At 38.0% G+C, this 17,263-nt stretch overlaps 1 protein-coding gene and 2 pseudogenes across 1 annotated transcript; 1 reads left to right on the top strand and 2 right to left on the bottom strand.

Annotated features, from left to right (window-relative positions):
• The window catches only part of LOC133978509 (uncharacterized), a 455,381-nt pseudogene that overhangs the window by 142,857 nt on the left and 295,261 nt on the right, over nt 1-17,263 (top strand).
• Nucleotides 1-17,263, bottom strand: part of LOC133978510 (zinc finger protein 208-like) — a 355,630-nt pseudogene that overhangs the window by 252,887 nt on the left and 85,480 nt on the right.
• On the bottom strand, nt 3,274-11,880 carry slc25a25a (solute carrier family 25 member 25a). The gene is made up of 10 exons (XM_062416797.1): nt 11,637-11,880; nt 9,657-9,783; nt 9,418-9,505; nt 9,216-9,327; nt 7,636-7,794; nt 6,710-6,862; nt 6,495-6,602; nt 6,219-6,386; nt 5,623-5,773; nt 3,274-4,865 (listed from the first exon to the last, which is right to left on the bottom strand). The coding sequence occupies exons 1-10, from the start codon at nt 11,796-11,798 to the stop codon at nt 4,681-4,683; spliced, it is 1,413 nt and encodes a 470-aa protein (XP_062272781.1). The 5' UTR covers nt 11,799-11,880; the 3' UTR covers nt 3,274-4,680.

Raw genomic sequence — 17,263 nt, 5'->3', positions numbered from 1 at the left:
GCTCATAATACTGCAGTACTTTTACAGTGATACTGCATACTACATCACGCATTATACTGCAGTACTTTTACTGTAATACTGCATACTACATCACTCATAATACTGCAGTACTTTACTGTAATACCGCATACTACATCGCTCATAATACTGCAGTACTTTTACAGTGATACTGCATACTACATCACGCATTATACTGCAGTACTTTTACTGTAATACTGCATACTACATCACTCATAATACTGCAGTACTTTACTGTAATACTGCATACTACATCGCTCATAATACTGCAGTACTTGTACTGTAATACTGCATACTACATCGCTCATAATACTGCAGTACTTGTACTGTAATACTGCATACTACATCGCTCATAATACTGCAGTACTTTTACTGTAATAATGCATACTACATCACTCATAATACTGCAGTACTTTTACTACTTAGTACGATTTTGCATTAATTTAATGAAGTATTTTTAAATTGCTGTATTGGTACTTTTACTGAAGTCCTCATTATGCTGACAGGCTTCTTGTGTTATATTATTATAGTATAGTATATTATAGTATATTGTTTCTTTTTATCACTAGTACAAACATGTAAGAGGATTGTAATGTTGTGATACATTAATGTGGAGCCTATTTTAGATATTTTGGGTAGTTTAATAGTAACAGTACTGCATTATCTTATAAAAGTGAATCATTGTGGAGAACATATTTTCTAAAAAGAGCTGACAATTTAAACAACAGAATATTAAAATATGTCAAATCTTTATCTAAAAGGTAACTAAAGCTGTAGTATAAAGTACAAAGTAGCACAAAAAGGAAATAGTAGTGCTAATAGTGGTGGAAAAGTACTGTAGTTATGTGCTTATTTGCTGTAAATGTACTTTGTTACCTTCCACGACGTCAGCTGCTGTTACGTAACATGTTTCCTGTTACTGTTTAATCCCAGATAAGAGCCAAACCTTTACATTTAATCTTAACCTACATAATCCCCCATTAATGTGATGCAATAGTATATATTTCATTCAGCTTTATTTTTATTTATTATATTATTTTATGTTTTGGCCTAGTTTACTTAACGGACTATCTTTTTATGCTATTTTTATTTCCTGATTGTTTCCCGCCTTTTCTTTCAGGTTTTACTTCATCACATTTCCTCTTAGTTGTTTTATCAATTTGTTTCCTTCTTATGTCATCTTTTTCCTTTTAATGCCCCACCTCACACCTCACACCATTATTTTACAGTCCTTATTATATAGTTATCATATTTTATTTATTTTCTATTGTGTCTTTTATTATGTTTTATTTTATAGTGACTTTATTTTATTTATTTATTTTAGTTATTCGCTGTTATTTATTTTATTTTTTATTCATTTTATTTCATTTATTCTTAATTTTATCTTTTATTTTATAGTGCCTTTATTTTTTATTTCCTTATTTTATCTAATTAATCTTTTATTTCCTTTTAATTTTATTAGATTTTTTTTTTTTTTAATCCTACCTCTGGTGTTTCATCACTGCAGAAAAATGAATGTTTCATCATAAAGCTAAAATAATACAATTCATACCTTCGTAGTTATTTTGAATAATATTACTGAGAGACTAATTGAGGTGTATTAGAATCATAATAAAACTATTATAACCCAAAAACTACAGCTGCTGTCGTCTATTGAACCAGCTGCTATTCTTTTATAAAGTCGCAAATTTACGAGAAAAAAAACGTGGATATTCTCCGACATTATAAAGTCGCAAATTTAAGAAATAAAAAATGTGGATATTCTTCGACATTATAAAGTCGGAAAATTTATGAGAAAAAAAGTTGTATGTTCTCCGACATTGTAAAGTCACAAATTTACGAGAAAAAAAGTTGTATATTCTCCGACATTGTAAAGTCACAAATTTACGAGAAAAAAAGTTGTATGTTCTCCGACATTGTAAAGTCACAAATTTACGAGAAAAAAAGTTGTATATTCTCCGACATTGTAAAGTCGCAAATTTACGGGGAAAAAAGACTTGGATATTCTCCGACATTGTAGAGTTGAAAATTTACAGAAATAAACTCGGATATTCTCCGACATTATAAAGTCGCAAATTTACGAGAAAAAAAAGGTCAGATATTCTCCTACATTATAAAGTCGCAAATTTACGAGAAAAAAAGTCGTATGTTCTCCGACATTATAAAGTCACAAATTTATGAGAGAAAAGTCCGATATTCTTCGACATTATAAAGTCGCAAATTTACGAGAAAAAAAGGTCAGATGTTCTCCGACATTATAAAGTCGCAAATTCATGAGAAAAAAAGTTTTATGTTCTCCGACATTGTAAAGTTGCAAATTTAGGGGGGAAAAAAAACTTGGATATTCTCCGACATTGTAAAGTCGCAAATTTACGAGAGAAAAGTCTGATATTCTCTGACATTATAAAGTCGCAAATTTACAGAAATAAAAACTCGGATATTCTCCGAAATTATAAAGTCACAAATTTACAACGTGTTTTATTCTGCCAAGCAGTCACATCGCCTCACTTTGCAACACTGGAGAGACGTCGCTTGTCGTGCATTACGCTGCCGTGGAAGAACCGATCTAATTGCACTTTTCAGTTGTGTTTAACGATAAGGAGAAACTTGTGTAACCGAGCGTTATACTTACCGTATATAGGTTATAAAATAAAAACACGGAGGCTCCGCTGCTTGAACAGGACGGACACACATGTCCACTGCTCATCCACATAAACTAATGATAGAACAGAAGTGAGTGTATTTCTCATTATGAGTAGAAGAGGAGTATATGTAGATATTATATTCTTCAAAATGTTCTACTGGACTGTGAAATAGTGATTGTTCATGTCTTTCTCAGCTACAGTAAGGATAAATTCAACATTTATTAATCATTGACGGGGAATTCATGGTTGTGAATGGTCCTAGAGACTAATGATGAGTCAGTATGAACAGTATGTTAAAGGTTAATTATACATATAAACTTTCTGACATTTTAAAAGGAGCAGCTGAAACTATACTGAGAGTATTAAAAGTTACATTTATACTACAGAAAAAAAAATCATGTTTCAATGTTACAAACCCAAAATAATACAATTCCTTTATAGTTATGTTGGAGAATAGAGACAAATTGAGGTGTAGTTAAGTTAAAATAAATCTATTATAACCAAAAGACTACAATAAAACTGCATTATAATGATCTTAACTTGATTTACCTTTTAAATTAATTAAACAAACCTGCAGAATCGTGCATTAAGAGAGACAGGACACTCAGAATAACGAGAATTTGCATTTATTTGCATCAAAAAAAATGGTCCATTAAAACAAGACTAAAACTCATTCTTTACAAAAGAATTAATACGACATTCATTAAAGTGCATTATGTTGCTTCATCTTTTTTAAAGCCCTTTTTTTCTCTCCTTCCCGACAAAAACTCAAGAGTATAAATGAAGAAAAAAAAAAAACAACCACAAGTGATTTTTCTGTTAATTAAAACAATGATCTAACCTGAGGTGAACATTAAGACATTTATACTTCTTTTTTTTTTTTTTTAAATAAAGAAAAGAAAAGGGCAAAAAACAAAAAACATCTACATGCAGACTTTCAAGTTGCGTAATACGAGTCGCAGTGACTAACGGATTCAACATGAACTTCCCTTTAACATTTAAAACCAGACAACTACATATATTTTTAGTGTTGATCAGCCACTCAGTAAGGCCGTTGCCTGGTGTTAACTTTCACACTCATGAATACAGTCACTGCATCTGTTTAAAACGAAGCAACAACAAAAAAAAACAAAAAAAAAAAATCGCACATTTGGCTCTTCAAGAAGACAGGAAACATGCAGCGTTCGTCTCCTCCTCTTCCTCTTCCTCCTCTTCCTCCAGACAATTAAAACAATAAATATACAGAACAGATGAATAAATGAATAAATACTCTTCATCTATCTTTCCGCTAATTCATTCATTCTAGGACGGGACGGGGGAAGGGTCCAGAGAGAGATCAAACTCTCATGTGCAAAAACCCTTTCTTTCTCTTTCTCTCTTGTTTAAACACTTCGTATAAAGAGTTTATTATAATGCTTTTATCCGTCTATAAAAATAAATGTAATCTGTCTTCAGTACTTTACAGGTAGAGGAGTTGGTGGTGTGTATATGTCTGTGTGTGTGTATGTGTATAACGGATGCTGACTGACCGAAAACTTAACGTAATGTCAAACCAACATGAGAACAACTGACTGACTTTATCTCTCAGGCACCAAAAAAAAAAAAAAAAAGTGGCAGAAGAGCCAAAAAACCTTAACATTTGGTCCTCGATTCTTGATTTACAGTCTGTTACATTCAGGCTTCTGGATGTGACTTCTTCTTTAAAACATAAATAGCAGCGGTCACGGTCACAGTCAGCCGTCAGCCATCAGCCCCCCCCCGCCCCCCCCCAAAAAACACCTGAGCTCACAGAGTCCATATATCCTCCTATCTTGGCCTTTCTCGTCTTTCGTCAGCTGACATTCACAGAATGAGAAGCGTTCACGAACCCCAACGAGGTCCCTGGGATTCCCTCGAGTAGGGGAGAGGGTGGGTGGTTTAGGGGAGGGGGAGGGGGCGTGTGTGTGTGTTTTTAGGAGGGTGGAGGTCACACACTCCTCATGGTGACAATGAAAGGAAAGGATGGGTTGGTGGTGTATCAGCGCGACGTCACTCCCAGCTGTGTTTTTATTTGCTCGTACACGACGTAGCTGATGCTGACGGCGGGGATGACTTTTAGGAAATTGGGGGCCAAGCCTCTGTAGAGACCCGCGGGACCCTCGGTCTGCAGGATCTGCCTGAAGAGACTCGACATGGTGGCATTCTGGCTGCCTCCTGTCGCAGCTGTACAAAAAAAGATAAGAGATAACAGGTTAGACTTAAAAAAAGAGGATGTTGCAATTATGATGGTAAAGGTTACGAGTCTCATTGCTTCACCCCCTCCTCCCTTCCTCACTGGACTTAAATAACTGAGATTTTTTTTTTCTTGTTAAATAAATCTAATCTTCAACCTATCAGGCCTCCATTTGCTGTTTTATTGGCCAACACCTTCACTGATTCATGTCTTACCTCCCTCCACCCGTAAAGAGAACAGAGGTTTGCCGCCTTTAAGAGCAGCTGAGTCAATTTCAGATTAATGTCCAATTTGTTTCGTAACGGTTTTACAGCAGCAGTACTGACGAGGCAGTGAGAAATATTCACCCAGTGTATAATTCATGTTATTCTAAAACGTATTTATTGATATTCTCACCATAACTATACTGACACAATGTTCATATTTTCTAGCTGGTGTAAAATATAATAATAATAATGTCTCTTTAGTCAGTTTTAATGAGATTTGGTCATTTTGTGGGCAGATTTCTCATTATAACAAGAAACTGAGTACATATTTGGTAGCTGCAATACACTGCTGTACAATTTGATGCATTTCCACCTTAAGAAGAATAAAATTCTCCAAGAAAAACTATGTATGGTCAAGTTTTAAGACCCTAAATTGTCCTCACACTATATTTTTACTAGTTTAGTCCCTTTTTCTACACTTGTACTAGTCAGATCATTACTGTCAGAGGGAGTACAGTGTTTCAGGATGTGAAGGCCTCACCTTGTGCTTGCATGCGGGTGCGGACGAGAGCGAGCGGGTAACTGGCGAGCTGACCGCAGGTGCTCGACACGGTGCCGCAAGCCAGCAGGACGAGAACGCCGGGGTCGGTGCTGTTGGTACCGTACTGCTGCAGGTAGCTGTTCTTCAAGGTCTGAAGGAGAAAAAGACAAAGAAAAGGATTGGTTAATGATTCATCGCGTTGGTGTATTAGGACATTTTTCACAGTGTTATGTCATTTAGATTTGACTTATGTAACCTCAGTCATGTGTTTTCCTGACATTTCAAGTTACTTCATCTGTTCCCGTGATATGGAACGGTGAGATGTCGTAATACCTTTTGTGCTCTTGAATATAGCTGAACACTTTCTCTCTTTTATCTGATATCACATTTTATCAGTGTGCAAAGTTCTTTAAAAAGAAGAAAGACTGTAAAATGTGGTGAATTTGCAGCCAGAAGATCAACATTTCTGCTTCTGATTAGAAGCCAAAACGCAGATAAATATGTACCGACTTCATTAAGGGAGCGATAAAAATACTAAAAACAGAACCCGATACTTCTGAGGAGGTAAAAATAGACCGGAGGAGGCCTCTGCTCACCTCGTACACGGCCAGGTCGATGCCAGCGTAGGGGATAATGCCGAGCATGTTGGGGATGTAGCCTTTGTAAAACGCTGAGAGTCCTTCTCGCCTGAAAATCTGCTTCGCACAATCCGTGATACCCGAGTACTGTCCGGTCGTCCTTAAAGCGAGACGTGTTTTCAGAACCTGGGAGGAGACAAAGAGAGGAAGAGAAGAAGAATTTAATGCTGTGTTCTTTTAATTTGTTATATTAAAATGAGACTTTGAGAAGGTTTCCTCTGCACTAATAATCACCTCCATGGGGTAGATAGTACTCTGGGCCATGACTCCTGCCATAGAGCCTGCAGCAAATCTCTCCAAGATGCTCAGAGTCTCTTTATCGCTGCCGATCAATCGTTTGATCTGGAGAAAGAAGTCGATTAAGAGAAAGAAAGGATTAAATCTGACACCAGGATGTGGGTTTTAATAGCAGGTGTGTGTGTGTAGAGCTCTGAGGTAACTCGACGTACCTGCTCGTACGCCATGAACTTCAGGGCTGACTCGGGGGCGATTTTGATGATGTTCACGCCGTTGCCTCGCCATAACGACCTGGTGCCTCCTTCTTTAATCATCTGCATCAGCCCGCTCATGATGCACATGTTGTTGGTTCGAGATCCGTAAACCTGAAGACAATTAAAAAAAAGACATTTAATTAATTAATGAGATGTTTGATAGGCATAAATGTGTAGTTTTTTTTGGGGGTTGATTTTGGATTCTTTCCATGTGGGCTAATACTGTTTGTTTTTTGGGGGGTAAATAACCAAACTGCATCATTCACGAATCGATCAGGGTCACGCTGGGTGTTTCAAAGTCGACTTTACACACAACTGCTGACGCAAATCAGGGGCCGTTGGCACAGATCCTGAATAATGTCTGTGGCTTAGACCTTCAAGCTCATTGATGACGGTGGATTTGACTCGGGAAGGGGAGGGGGGGATTACGCAGTCGAGGGTGTAACGAACCTTAGTGTGCCATCATTGGCCGGTCAGGTGGCCTGGCTCTGACACACTATCAGTCCCTGGACTCTGGCCTCCACGCCTTTTAAATATTAACCTGTTCGGGGCATTTGAGTAACACCAACTCTCTCTTGAGCAACTTCTTTCAAGATCTGTCTCGTCTCACTGATTGTGCCATCAAAAGTTACAAAATAAGGTCAAAGTATCCCCTCTTAGAGAGTCCTGTACAAGTTTGACTATTAACTTTAAAGATTAAACTGAACTGAACTTCCTGATGTACTGTACGCCTGGCTGACAACTGGGTCACAGTCCCGATTATTACCCTCCGCTGCAAATAACGAGCAAGATAAGACTTTCCACCGTTTTCTCTACACTGTGTTCTGTTCCCAAACTCCCAAAAAAGGCAATGGAAAAAAACTTTGAGACTCTCTCAGTCTTACCTGCATCATGACTTTGACTCGGTCCAGCGGAGCGGTGACGGTCCTGGAAACCGCTCCTGCTGCTCCGCCTGCGACCAGATGCCTCCACCACATACCGGTCATCTTCTCCTCGATGGTGAAGTCGTCGGGCACCATCAGGTTCTCACCCACATCGAATATCTACCACAAAGAGAGAGATATAGACTATTAAATACACAGAGGATTAAACAAAATTAAGCCTTTAACTCTTTGATATGACAGATTAGAAGGAGCAGATGTTTTTAGTAGAGTCATTTTGTGCTTTGCTTATGTGCTCTTTGGGTCATTTTTCCATGTTGACAGCTGTTATATGTGACATGTATGAAAGAATCTGGATGGCCGCTCTTTCCCGCCACAGTAAAGATCACATTGTGTGGTGTGTTTGTTCACAGGTGTCCCAGTTCACCTGAACATCATTGATTTTACGTCACTCGTGGACTCACTGTGCTTCTTTGAAATCAGATCTTAATGCAAGATCGGTGTGCAAAAGGGCAGAGAGTGCGAGGAGTGTCGAAACTATCTGGGTCAGCCGACACTGCTTACAAGTGGATGTCTGTAGACCTGCAACAACTGTGGCTCCCCTTGTCAAGAAATGCCCCCCTATTTTTTTTAAACAGCCACATAACAGCAAAATTCATTAAGATTACTTCCTAAATAATGTGTTTTAAGCTCTTGATGTTCTTGCTTTGGCACCGTTACACATTTTATTGCTGCATCCTAATCAGCACATCAATCACCTCCGACTCATATCTGGCAGCCTGCCGGGTGTTTCAGTGTAACTCTGGGACAAAGACTGTACGTTCTGACTTTCCTCTGCCGTTTTCAACCTGTGACCTATGAGCATTAATCATGGAGATTTTTTTCTTGCAGACTGAAATGACCCACCAGCTCCTGTTTCATTAGTAACTCGGCCGAAATGTGCCGGGCCCCCTCGGGAGGGTAAACTCCGGCTTTATTCTTGGCTCAGGTTCAGTCTGTCGTGCCTCTTCGGTGCCAAGTCGAAGCTGCTAAACTCACTAAAGGTAAAATACTTGAACTAAAATCAAGATCAAGCTGTCCTCGTCCTGCAGAGGAGCCATGCTACATTACAGTTGCCACCCTGATCTGATTGACTGCTGCTCCTTTTACATAACAGACAGAGCAGCGGCAAATCCATTTGACATAATCCTCTGGGAACGGGAACGTTTCCATTCATGGCCTAATAAGAGCTTAATCGCTGACGCACGGCTTGAGCTCATTGAGCTTTTCGTGCCGTTTGCTTCTCAATTGACCCGCTCATGTCAGACAGGAGGAAAGAACAACGGCCTAATGTACTTTATTAGGGTTGACTGATACAATTATTGGCTGCACTCTGTTACAGCCAGAGTCTAAAATAGGACACCAGTAAATGTTTGAGACACCAACTCCTGACAATAGGGACTTTTCTGACTCATAATTCATGAATCAGAGCCTCCTCGTTGTCTTTGTGATGAAAGAGCTGCTGTGTTGCCGCTCAGCTGTCAGTGCAGCTGTTCCCTTTTTGGGGAAAAATGTGTGATTTCATTGCAGACCGCAACACTAACCGTGGAGTGTTTCCAGTAGAGGATGATCTCAGGGATGTTCTCTGCCTTCTCCACCATGGGGTAGCTGCTCCAGTCTTTACTGCTGATTGTGATCATCCCGCTCTTATCCATGCTTTAAAAAAAAAAAGAAAAGATACCAAATGTAAGATACTGACCTTTTTAATCTAAAATTCAAGTGTGTGAAACAGGTGGATTAAATTACCTATTAAGGGCTTTCTCTGCATGCCTTGGAGAAATATGAACACCGATCTCCCAAAGAGACTGCATGAACTCTTTCGCATCAACACGACCTGTAAAGAAAAGAAAAAAAAGGAGGGGGGGCACATAGAAGAAAGTTGCAGTTTAGTCTGACGCAAAGTGAAAAATGAAACCAAGTGAGGGCAGACTCATCCGCAACGAAACTCAAAAGACCTCAAATTTGCGCGGGCGCCTCTTTCATACCTGCATTCTTCCTGTCGAGACTTTTCACCACAAGTTTAAGGTCCTTCTCGTAATCTTGAAGATATTGCACAAACTCGTCGAATTCCAGCTGTACGTCTGCGTCGTTTTCTTCCCTTTTTACAGTTTTCTGCAAGACACAAAAATACAGGCAATGAGAAAATAGAGTAAAGTCTGACAACAAAAAAATAGCTTTTACTTAGGACTCCTCTGCAGAAATAACACTGTATTTAGAGTGTGTGAGGGATCATTTATGTTGACAGCTAAACATTTTTTAATGACAGCTTACGAAACCGGTATCACAAGATCTTAAAAAAGGTTACTAGGTTTAAAATTAGCACCCAAAGCCATATAATTAACCAGTCCTGAATGTTAAAATGTGTCAGCTTGTGTTTCATGACCCCGTTTGCCAAGTCGTGGTGTTCTTGGCATTCTTGAATGGCAGTAATGATGTTAGTTTCTTTTTTTTCTCCCCAGGACAACCTAGGTCTATTTTCGGGCCTCAACTGCTAAACGACCTGCCAACTGCTTTAATCCAGTCTAAGCTGTGGCATCTGCTAAGGGAGTAAAATAAGAAGAGCACACCGATTGACCTGCTGCCCAAAAGGCGGGCACATGACTGTCACATAGTAATGAAACACCTTGGTTATGCTATTCCCTGCAGTTCATGCTAACATGCTTTCACAAGTGCATAAATGTGACTTACAGCATGTTTAAAAAAGAGGAATGACATGACCAAATTTAAATATTTACATTTTTCTAAGTGTATTCTGTTACAGTATGTGTTTGTGCTTCCCTGGAGGTGCAGGATGAAGCTGCCACTGACCAAACAAGCTACTGAATATACATATTTTATCATAACTCAATAGATTATAATTGTTTTAAGGGTGTTTTTGCTGGTAAGTGGAACAAATTTTAACTAGCATTTGCCTTGTGCTATTTTTACACTATACTAGCTTTCTCCAGAAATTCAAGTGAGACAGTCATAAAGTGTGATAACTGCTCTACTGATAAGCAAGATATGACTGGTTAGAAATGGGCCTGTGTGTCATTGATAGTAAGGTGGGAGAAAGCAGCACAAAAATCAAGTTTGCACCATCAGAAATGTCCACAAGTAAATATGCAAGCAATCACAATATATGACATTTCATTCATTGCATACTTTACATGCAATATTCAACTGGCTTGATTTTGCATGCTTTTTTGTTTAAACTTTAGTGCACAAAGTTATTCCTATGATCAAATTTTTCATGCATTGTTGATACAGAAGCTTTCAATGTTTGGTTTTTTTATGTTTCATTTTGCAGAAAGATGCAGATTTGATCAAAAAACCGCCAACCATGTGACTGAATCTGACTACATTCCTCTTTAGGGTGGACTTTCCCGAGAATGAATGACGCCGGCTTCAAGGCATGTGCCGGCTTTTTAAAAGAAATGGGTGATACGTGGTAGCATTACTATGTTACACAAAAAAAGACTAAAACAAACCGCAAACAACATCATTTTAAACATATGTACATTGCTTATATTAAATGTAGTATCAAAAGTCAGATATTGTTTTAGACACTTTTCTGGAAGCCGGGCGTGAATGCGGCCTTGTGGTACAGGCTTTTTTTTTCTCTTCCTTTTACTACCGTGCTAATTATTCCGGTGTTACGGTTAAACTGGTGACCGTGTTAATTGGCGACTCTCCTACAAAACCTTTAATTGCAGTTTAATCCTTTTAAAAATACATTCTTCTGTTTAATACCTAATCATTTGTGCAAGTTAAATTGTGTTCAGAGGACTCATTCACTTCTTGTAGTGTAATGTAATGTGAGGAAGGCACCAGATAACACGGGCACCAGATAAACCGTAACACCTGTTCCTGGAAAGAAAGGATTTAAAGCCGGTTAAAGTAAATTAACTGGATTTATACAAGTATTTAGTATGCAAGTAATGCTAAGTGGTGTGTTTCATTCAAATAAAGGTTGATTTTCTTACCTTTCGCCATCTTTGATAGGTAGAAAACTCTTGAGACGGCAGGAAGACGCTCAGTTTGTTAAAGAGAGACTTCAACTCGGACGGAAGGCTGTTAGACTCGAAATACTCCACCTCGACCGGGTCTGAGTTAGACACCGGGACGTAAAGGCACAGGCTGAGCATTGTCTGGCTCCTTAAAATTTAAAAAAAGGATCTATAATAAATAAATAAATAGCACAGCAGCGATATGTGAGCCCGCCGGTGGTTGAAGCTGAAATGCCGGTAAGGAAACGCCGGCTGTTAGATGAATTACTCTAGACCCCGCCCCCTCGTTAACGTCATTTTACTACAGGCCAATCGCAGAGGCCGCCCATTGATGGGCCCGTCTAGGTCCCGCCTTCTTCTAGCGTAAAGAAAGGGAGGGCAAATCGACCAATCATACCCTTTCTTTCATTCGGCTCGTGGAATCTTAGCCAATCACGTCCTCTCGTTCATTTAAATTGTGACAGAGGCCACCCAAGGCCGACTTGGCGGTACATGGGCTGCTCTGACCTCCGCAAACATCCACAACAAAGTCCCTGTAACCTTACAAAGCCAGTAACAGACACTGATGAAAAACAACCACCTGACTGCTGATAGATAACATGATTGACGCAGCAATTGATCCGAAAAGATTAAACTTTTTGGGAGAAAAAGGGAACACTTGCATTGTTATAGTAAGGTAGCCTATGACAAGTGAATAAAGCAGTAAAACATCAAGACAGACCAATGATTTTAATGTACAACCTAATTATAAAAACAGAATTAAATAAACTGAGTTCTACTCCCTCTCAAAAGTTAAGTAGTACAATTTATAACAAGACAAATTAATCAAAAATCTGCTATTTTCAGTTGTCCTGCAGTCTCATTTTGCACTGGAATAGTCAGATGAATTTGTTAGGGGTCAACATTTCCTGCCTCTACAATACAATGCTGCAACATTGGCTAATAATGCAAGATCCTGTACTTTAGTGGTGCAAATTTTTTCACAAATATGCAATAAATCACCAACCACATAATAAAACACAGTGAAGCTGGTGCCATCCTGCTTCACAATGTAACAGGCTGCAGATATTACTTTCAGATATGTTTTAAAATCTTAAAATAGCTGCAAAATGTGTAAAAATGTATGTGCTAGAAATAGTAATTAAGCAACTTTAACTTCAACTTTATCATTATCCAGAAGAAAATTTGACTTTAAACATTGACCATAAAAACAAACAAACAATCAAACAAGCAAAAAAACAACAACAACAACAACAACAAGCATTAGGCTTAAGGGCTTTATACTAGTTTCAGTTCACTCTTCACTGTCCTGCATGAAGATTTTGTCTTGCAGCATGTCAAAAAACAAAACGGTCTCTCCTACAATACCACTAAAACAGAATAAAAAATAAATATCAAAGTAACACGCAATATAAGTAAAAACAAAACAAAAACAAGTTCTGATTTTGACCAAAAGTGACTGAGTTTTGGAAAACCTCTCTCAGTTTGTTCCCTTATTTTATATCTGTCACTGTGAGACAGTTAAATGTGTCACTAAAACTCTCAATTTAACATTTTCTACTCATGTTTTACTTGACAGACAGTAGCGGTCATGCATTTGGCATCTGGTAGTGCAGTAACTACATCTTGTTCTCTGCAGAAACGATCTCGAGGGATGAAAACCAACTGGGACAAGGATGGGTGCCAAAATCCTAAAAAAGGATTGAAGGAACGCCAAGAGCTGCTATAAGCCCCGAGGATGTCAGCTGATCCTGTCTGGGTTTACATATGACACACACACACACAAACACACAAACACCTTTGCGTGTGGATTAACTATCAGCCAGAGCAAAGTTCTGTGACTTCTTGGTATTGATGCACTTTACTAATTTGTTTTCCTCAAGTTGGTTTAAGATTAATTTATAAAAGAATTGTCCATGAGAGTTTCAGAAGCTCATGCTAGTGTCAATAGTTCTGGACTGAACCTACAGCCAGATAAACTATAGCCAAAAGTATGTGGAGATAAAGACAAAGAAGTACATCCACATATTTTTGTGTTAAAGGATGAATTCACAGTGTTTCACGTCTGTCTTAAAACAACAGTCAGGAACCCAAATGAACACTGAAACATGTGTTTCTAGCTGTTATCAGACCATTAAAAGCTCAAATGAAGCTGTCCAAATGAGTCAAATCATGTCAATATCTTGTTTTGTAATTCAAGTTTTTTTTTAATGAACTTAAAGACCCCTTATTACATCAAATCAATGGTAGATGAAGCTGCAGTGGTGGCAGGGCAGGTGAATGAGGTTGTGTTGGACCTGATTCCTCTCTGTAGGCAGCACTGGAGGGTGGATGGCAGCTGCTTCATGGGATTCTCCTGCACACAAAAGGTCTGTTGTTCAACAAGACTGAGTGCATTGGCGGGCTGACCGGTCCCAAAGTACTTAGATTCTTTACTTAGGTAAAAATACCAATAAAGCAATATAAAAACACTCCATTACATGCATGCAAAATCCTACCACAGTAAAAGTATCTAAGTATTATGAACTTGATGTAGTTAAAATATTACAGTAAAAGTACTGCAGTGTTATCAGCTTGATGTAGTATGCAGTATTACAGTAAAAGTAGTGGTTTGGTCCCTCTGATTCAGATTCATTTTATTCTTTTTCCCAAAAGGGCACTTAGTTTGCAGCAGGAATACAGAAAAAACAACTGATATATTATTATATATGACATCATTAGATTATTAATAGTGAAGCATCAGTGTTAGAGCAGCATGTTACTGTTGTAGATGCTGGAGGTGGAGCGTGGAGATTAATGGATTAATTTGGACTTTTTCTCCAATCTTTGTTTTTTGCTGAAATATTGGGTCATTTTTTAACATTTATTGAAATGAAACATGTGAGAGGGAGAACTATTTGGTGGAGCTATTAAAAACTCCTTCCTCCACTGTCAGAAGGTGAAAGTTCAACTGGGGATCTCTATATCTCTGTAAAACAGGGTGTCCAGCTGCCACAATCCAGATGAGAGTCAGCACCAGTTATTATTGCCTTAGGATACAAGATCAGAAACTCAGAAACTTTTTCTTCATGTTTCTTTTGGGGGAAAATCATTTAATCTAGATTTAAATTTACACTTAATATTCCCAAAAGTGTCAGAATTGAGCATGCATGGACATGCAACTTTATGTATCATCTATTAAGTGTGTATTAATGAAAGTTAAACAGGTTTTAAAATGTAGTTAATACATTTTTACAGAGATTTAACATAGACCAAATATATTCTTTTTCTTACACCATTTTATAAACAGGGCTCAATGGAAAGCAATGAATTGATTCAAACAGAAGGGTGACATCTCCTGGTCAACCTGCGGTACTTCATCTAACAACATTTAAATGTGGGACCTCACACATGAGTATCTTTACGGAGTGAAAATAATGATGTTTTAAGGTGTGACGCTGTGGTTAATGTCTAGTTTACTTGGTTAGAACTATGTAAAGATCATGGTTTGGGTTAAAATGATCACTGGAAACAAGTTTTCAAATTCCTTAAAGATATGCAACCTTTACTGTAATGGCAACAGTGAACACCATGATTAATTGATATGAGCAAGATTACGTCGATTAGAGTTTCTAAATGTCGGTTTCGATTATTTTTCGATTAATTGCCCAGCCCTAGGGTGATTAATGCATGTGAGGAATGTATCATTAAAGACTCATATTCAACATTTAATTAAAAAATGAAGAATCAAACTATGCTTTTTGCGCAGAAATAAAGGATATCAGTCTTTTTCAAACCCTAAAACTATGGTACAGTTAACCTTCACATCTGTCCCTGACTATGGAGATATATCTATATTGTCATGCTGCTCCATCAGCACATCAGCAGTTAAACCCTTATCACAGCACTTTATCACTGATGACACATTTTGAATTTATCATTGTTCTCTGTATCATACAGTTGGTTGAACTTTCTCACAGTCAAGAAGAAAAACCATCCCATGTTATTTATCTATAAAGCTTTACTGTTAAGGCTTCCAAACTACCTCACATCTCTTGTTGTCTCATTTAAATGTATTAATGACAGAAAATCCATCGAGTATCTGATCTTCAGATGCCTCCCACAATAATGTTGGCAGAACTGGTTTCGGGTACTCGGCACCTTTTAAATGTACTGAACTGCAAACTGCCCTAAAACTAGATCCTTTTATTCCTCTTGGAAATTTTTAAGCTTTATTATCTGATGTTTTTTTGTTTTTATAACTTTTTATCTTAATTATTGATCCTTATTGATTGCATTCTTGTCTTATGACTTTCTCTTGGAAAAAAACATCTTAATGTCAATGAGAATGCCTTGGACCGAACAGCAAAATGCCCTCAAACACGATTCTTTCATTCCTTTTGGAGATTTTTAAGCTTCATTATCTGATAGGTTTATTGTTTGTTTGTTTTTCTTAGGATTTTTTTTTTAGGATTCTTTTAACTATCAGTTCTTAGTGATTGTGTAGTTGTATTTGCTGATTGTGTTCTTGTCTTATGACTGTTGTTTTCAGGTCTCTCTTGGAAAACATATTTTGATTTCAACAAAACTGGCTCATTAAATAAAGATTAAAAAAGACTAGTAAAGTTTTAAAAAAAAAACGTATATGAGACCACACTTTGATCGTTGTTTACCCTTTATGTTTATTGGCTTAAAAACACATTTAATTGTATCTGGAACTAAAAAAACAAGAACTATAAAGGAGCCAATTGTGTCCAAGTATATCAGGCGTTTGGGTGCCTGCCCAGGTGAGAGTGCATGGAAATTAACTTGCAGATAAGCATGCTGAAGAAGCCCTATAAGATCAGAGGTATCTTAGTTAAAAGATCTGGGCAAGATGGAAAGTGTGGCAAAGCCAGTGGTAGAATTCTTTCTATTATTCCATTGGTTGGAGAAATATAACATGACAGCAGGATGAGAATAGGACATACCAGATTAAACAAAACATTACACATTATGGGAAAACATGAAAGTTTAAGATATGAAAGTTGTAGAAACAGTTGAGCATGTACTTATGAAATGTGAACAGTATGGAAAGGAAAGAAAGAAATTGAAAAGGAAAATAGAGAGAGTAAGCCAGTGCAGTAATCATTACAGACCATTTGGTGGCGATTGTGCAGCATTATAATCTGCTACAGCCGTACAAAGAAAAAGAAGAAGAAACCTGCAACATCTTCACGAAACAGACACTTAAGTTAGGTATGTAGAGCGAGAATGGTGATGACTAGGGGCGTGCAGGATACAAGCATGGGCCGCCTTAACGTAATGTTAGGCCCCGGGGCTGAGAGGTTTTGTAGGCCCTCCATCCCTTCGATTTATAGAGTCTCATTTTTAAAAAGTGTAATATCTAGGTAATCTACATCCAGTGGCGGCTGGTGACAAAAATGTTTGGGGGGGGGGGGGGGGGGGGGGTGCAGTTTGATGGTTGGTGGTCCTAGGGTTAGTGTGAAACTAACCGTAGCACCACTTCATACCGCAGCAAAAAAATAAAATAAGAAAGGAGAACCAATCTAAAAACAACATAACACACTATCATGTTCCTTGCATCATATCCTCCAAGGAACAGGCAGGTGTTGTAGTGGGTT

This window comes from Scomber scombrus, chromosome 4 (genome assembly GCF_963691925.1).
Source record: "Scomber scombrus chromosome 4, fScoSco1.1, whole genome shotgun sequence".
NCBI classification, from domain to species: domain Eukaryota; kingdom Metazoa; phylum Chordata; class Actinopteri; order Scombriformes; family Scombridae; genus Scomber; species Scomber scombrus.
This window is presented reverse-complemented; position numbering and strand designations above follow the sequence as displayed.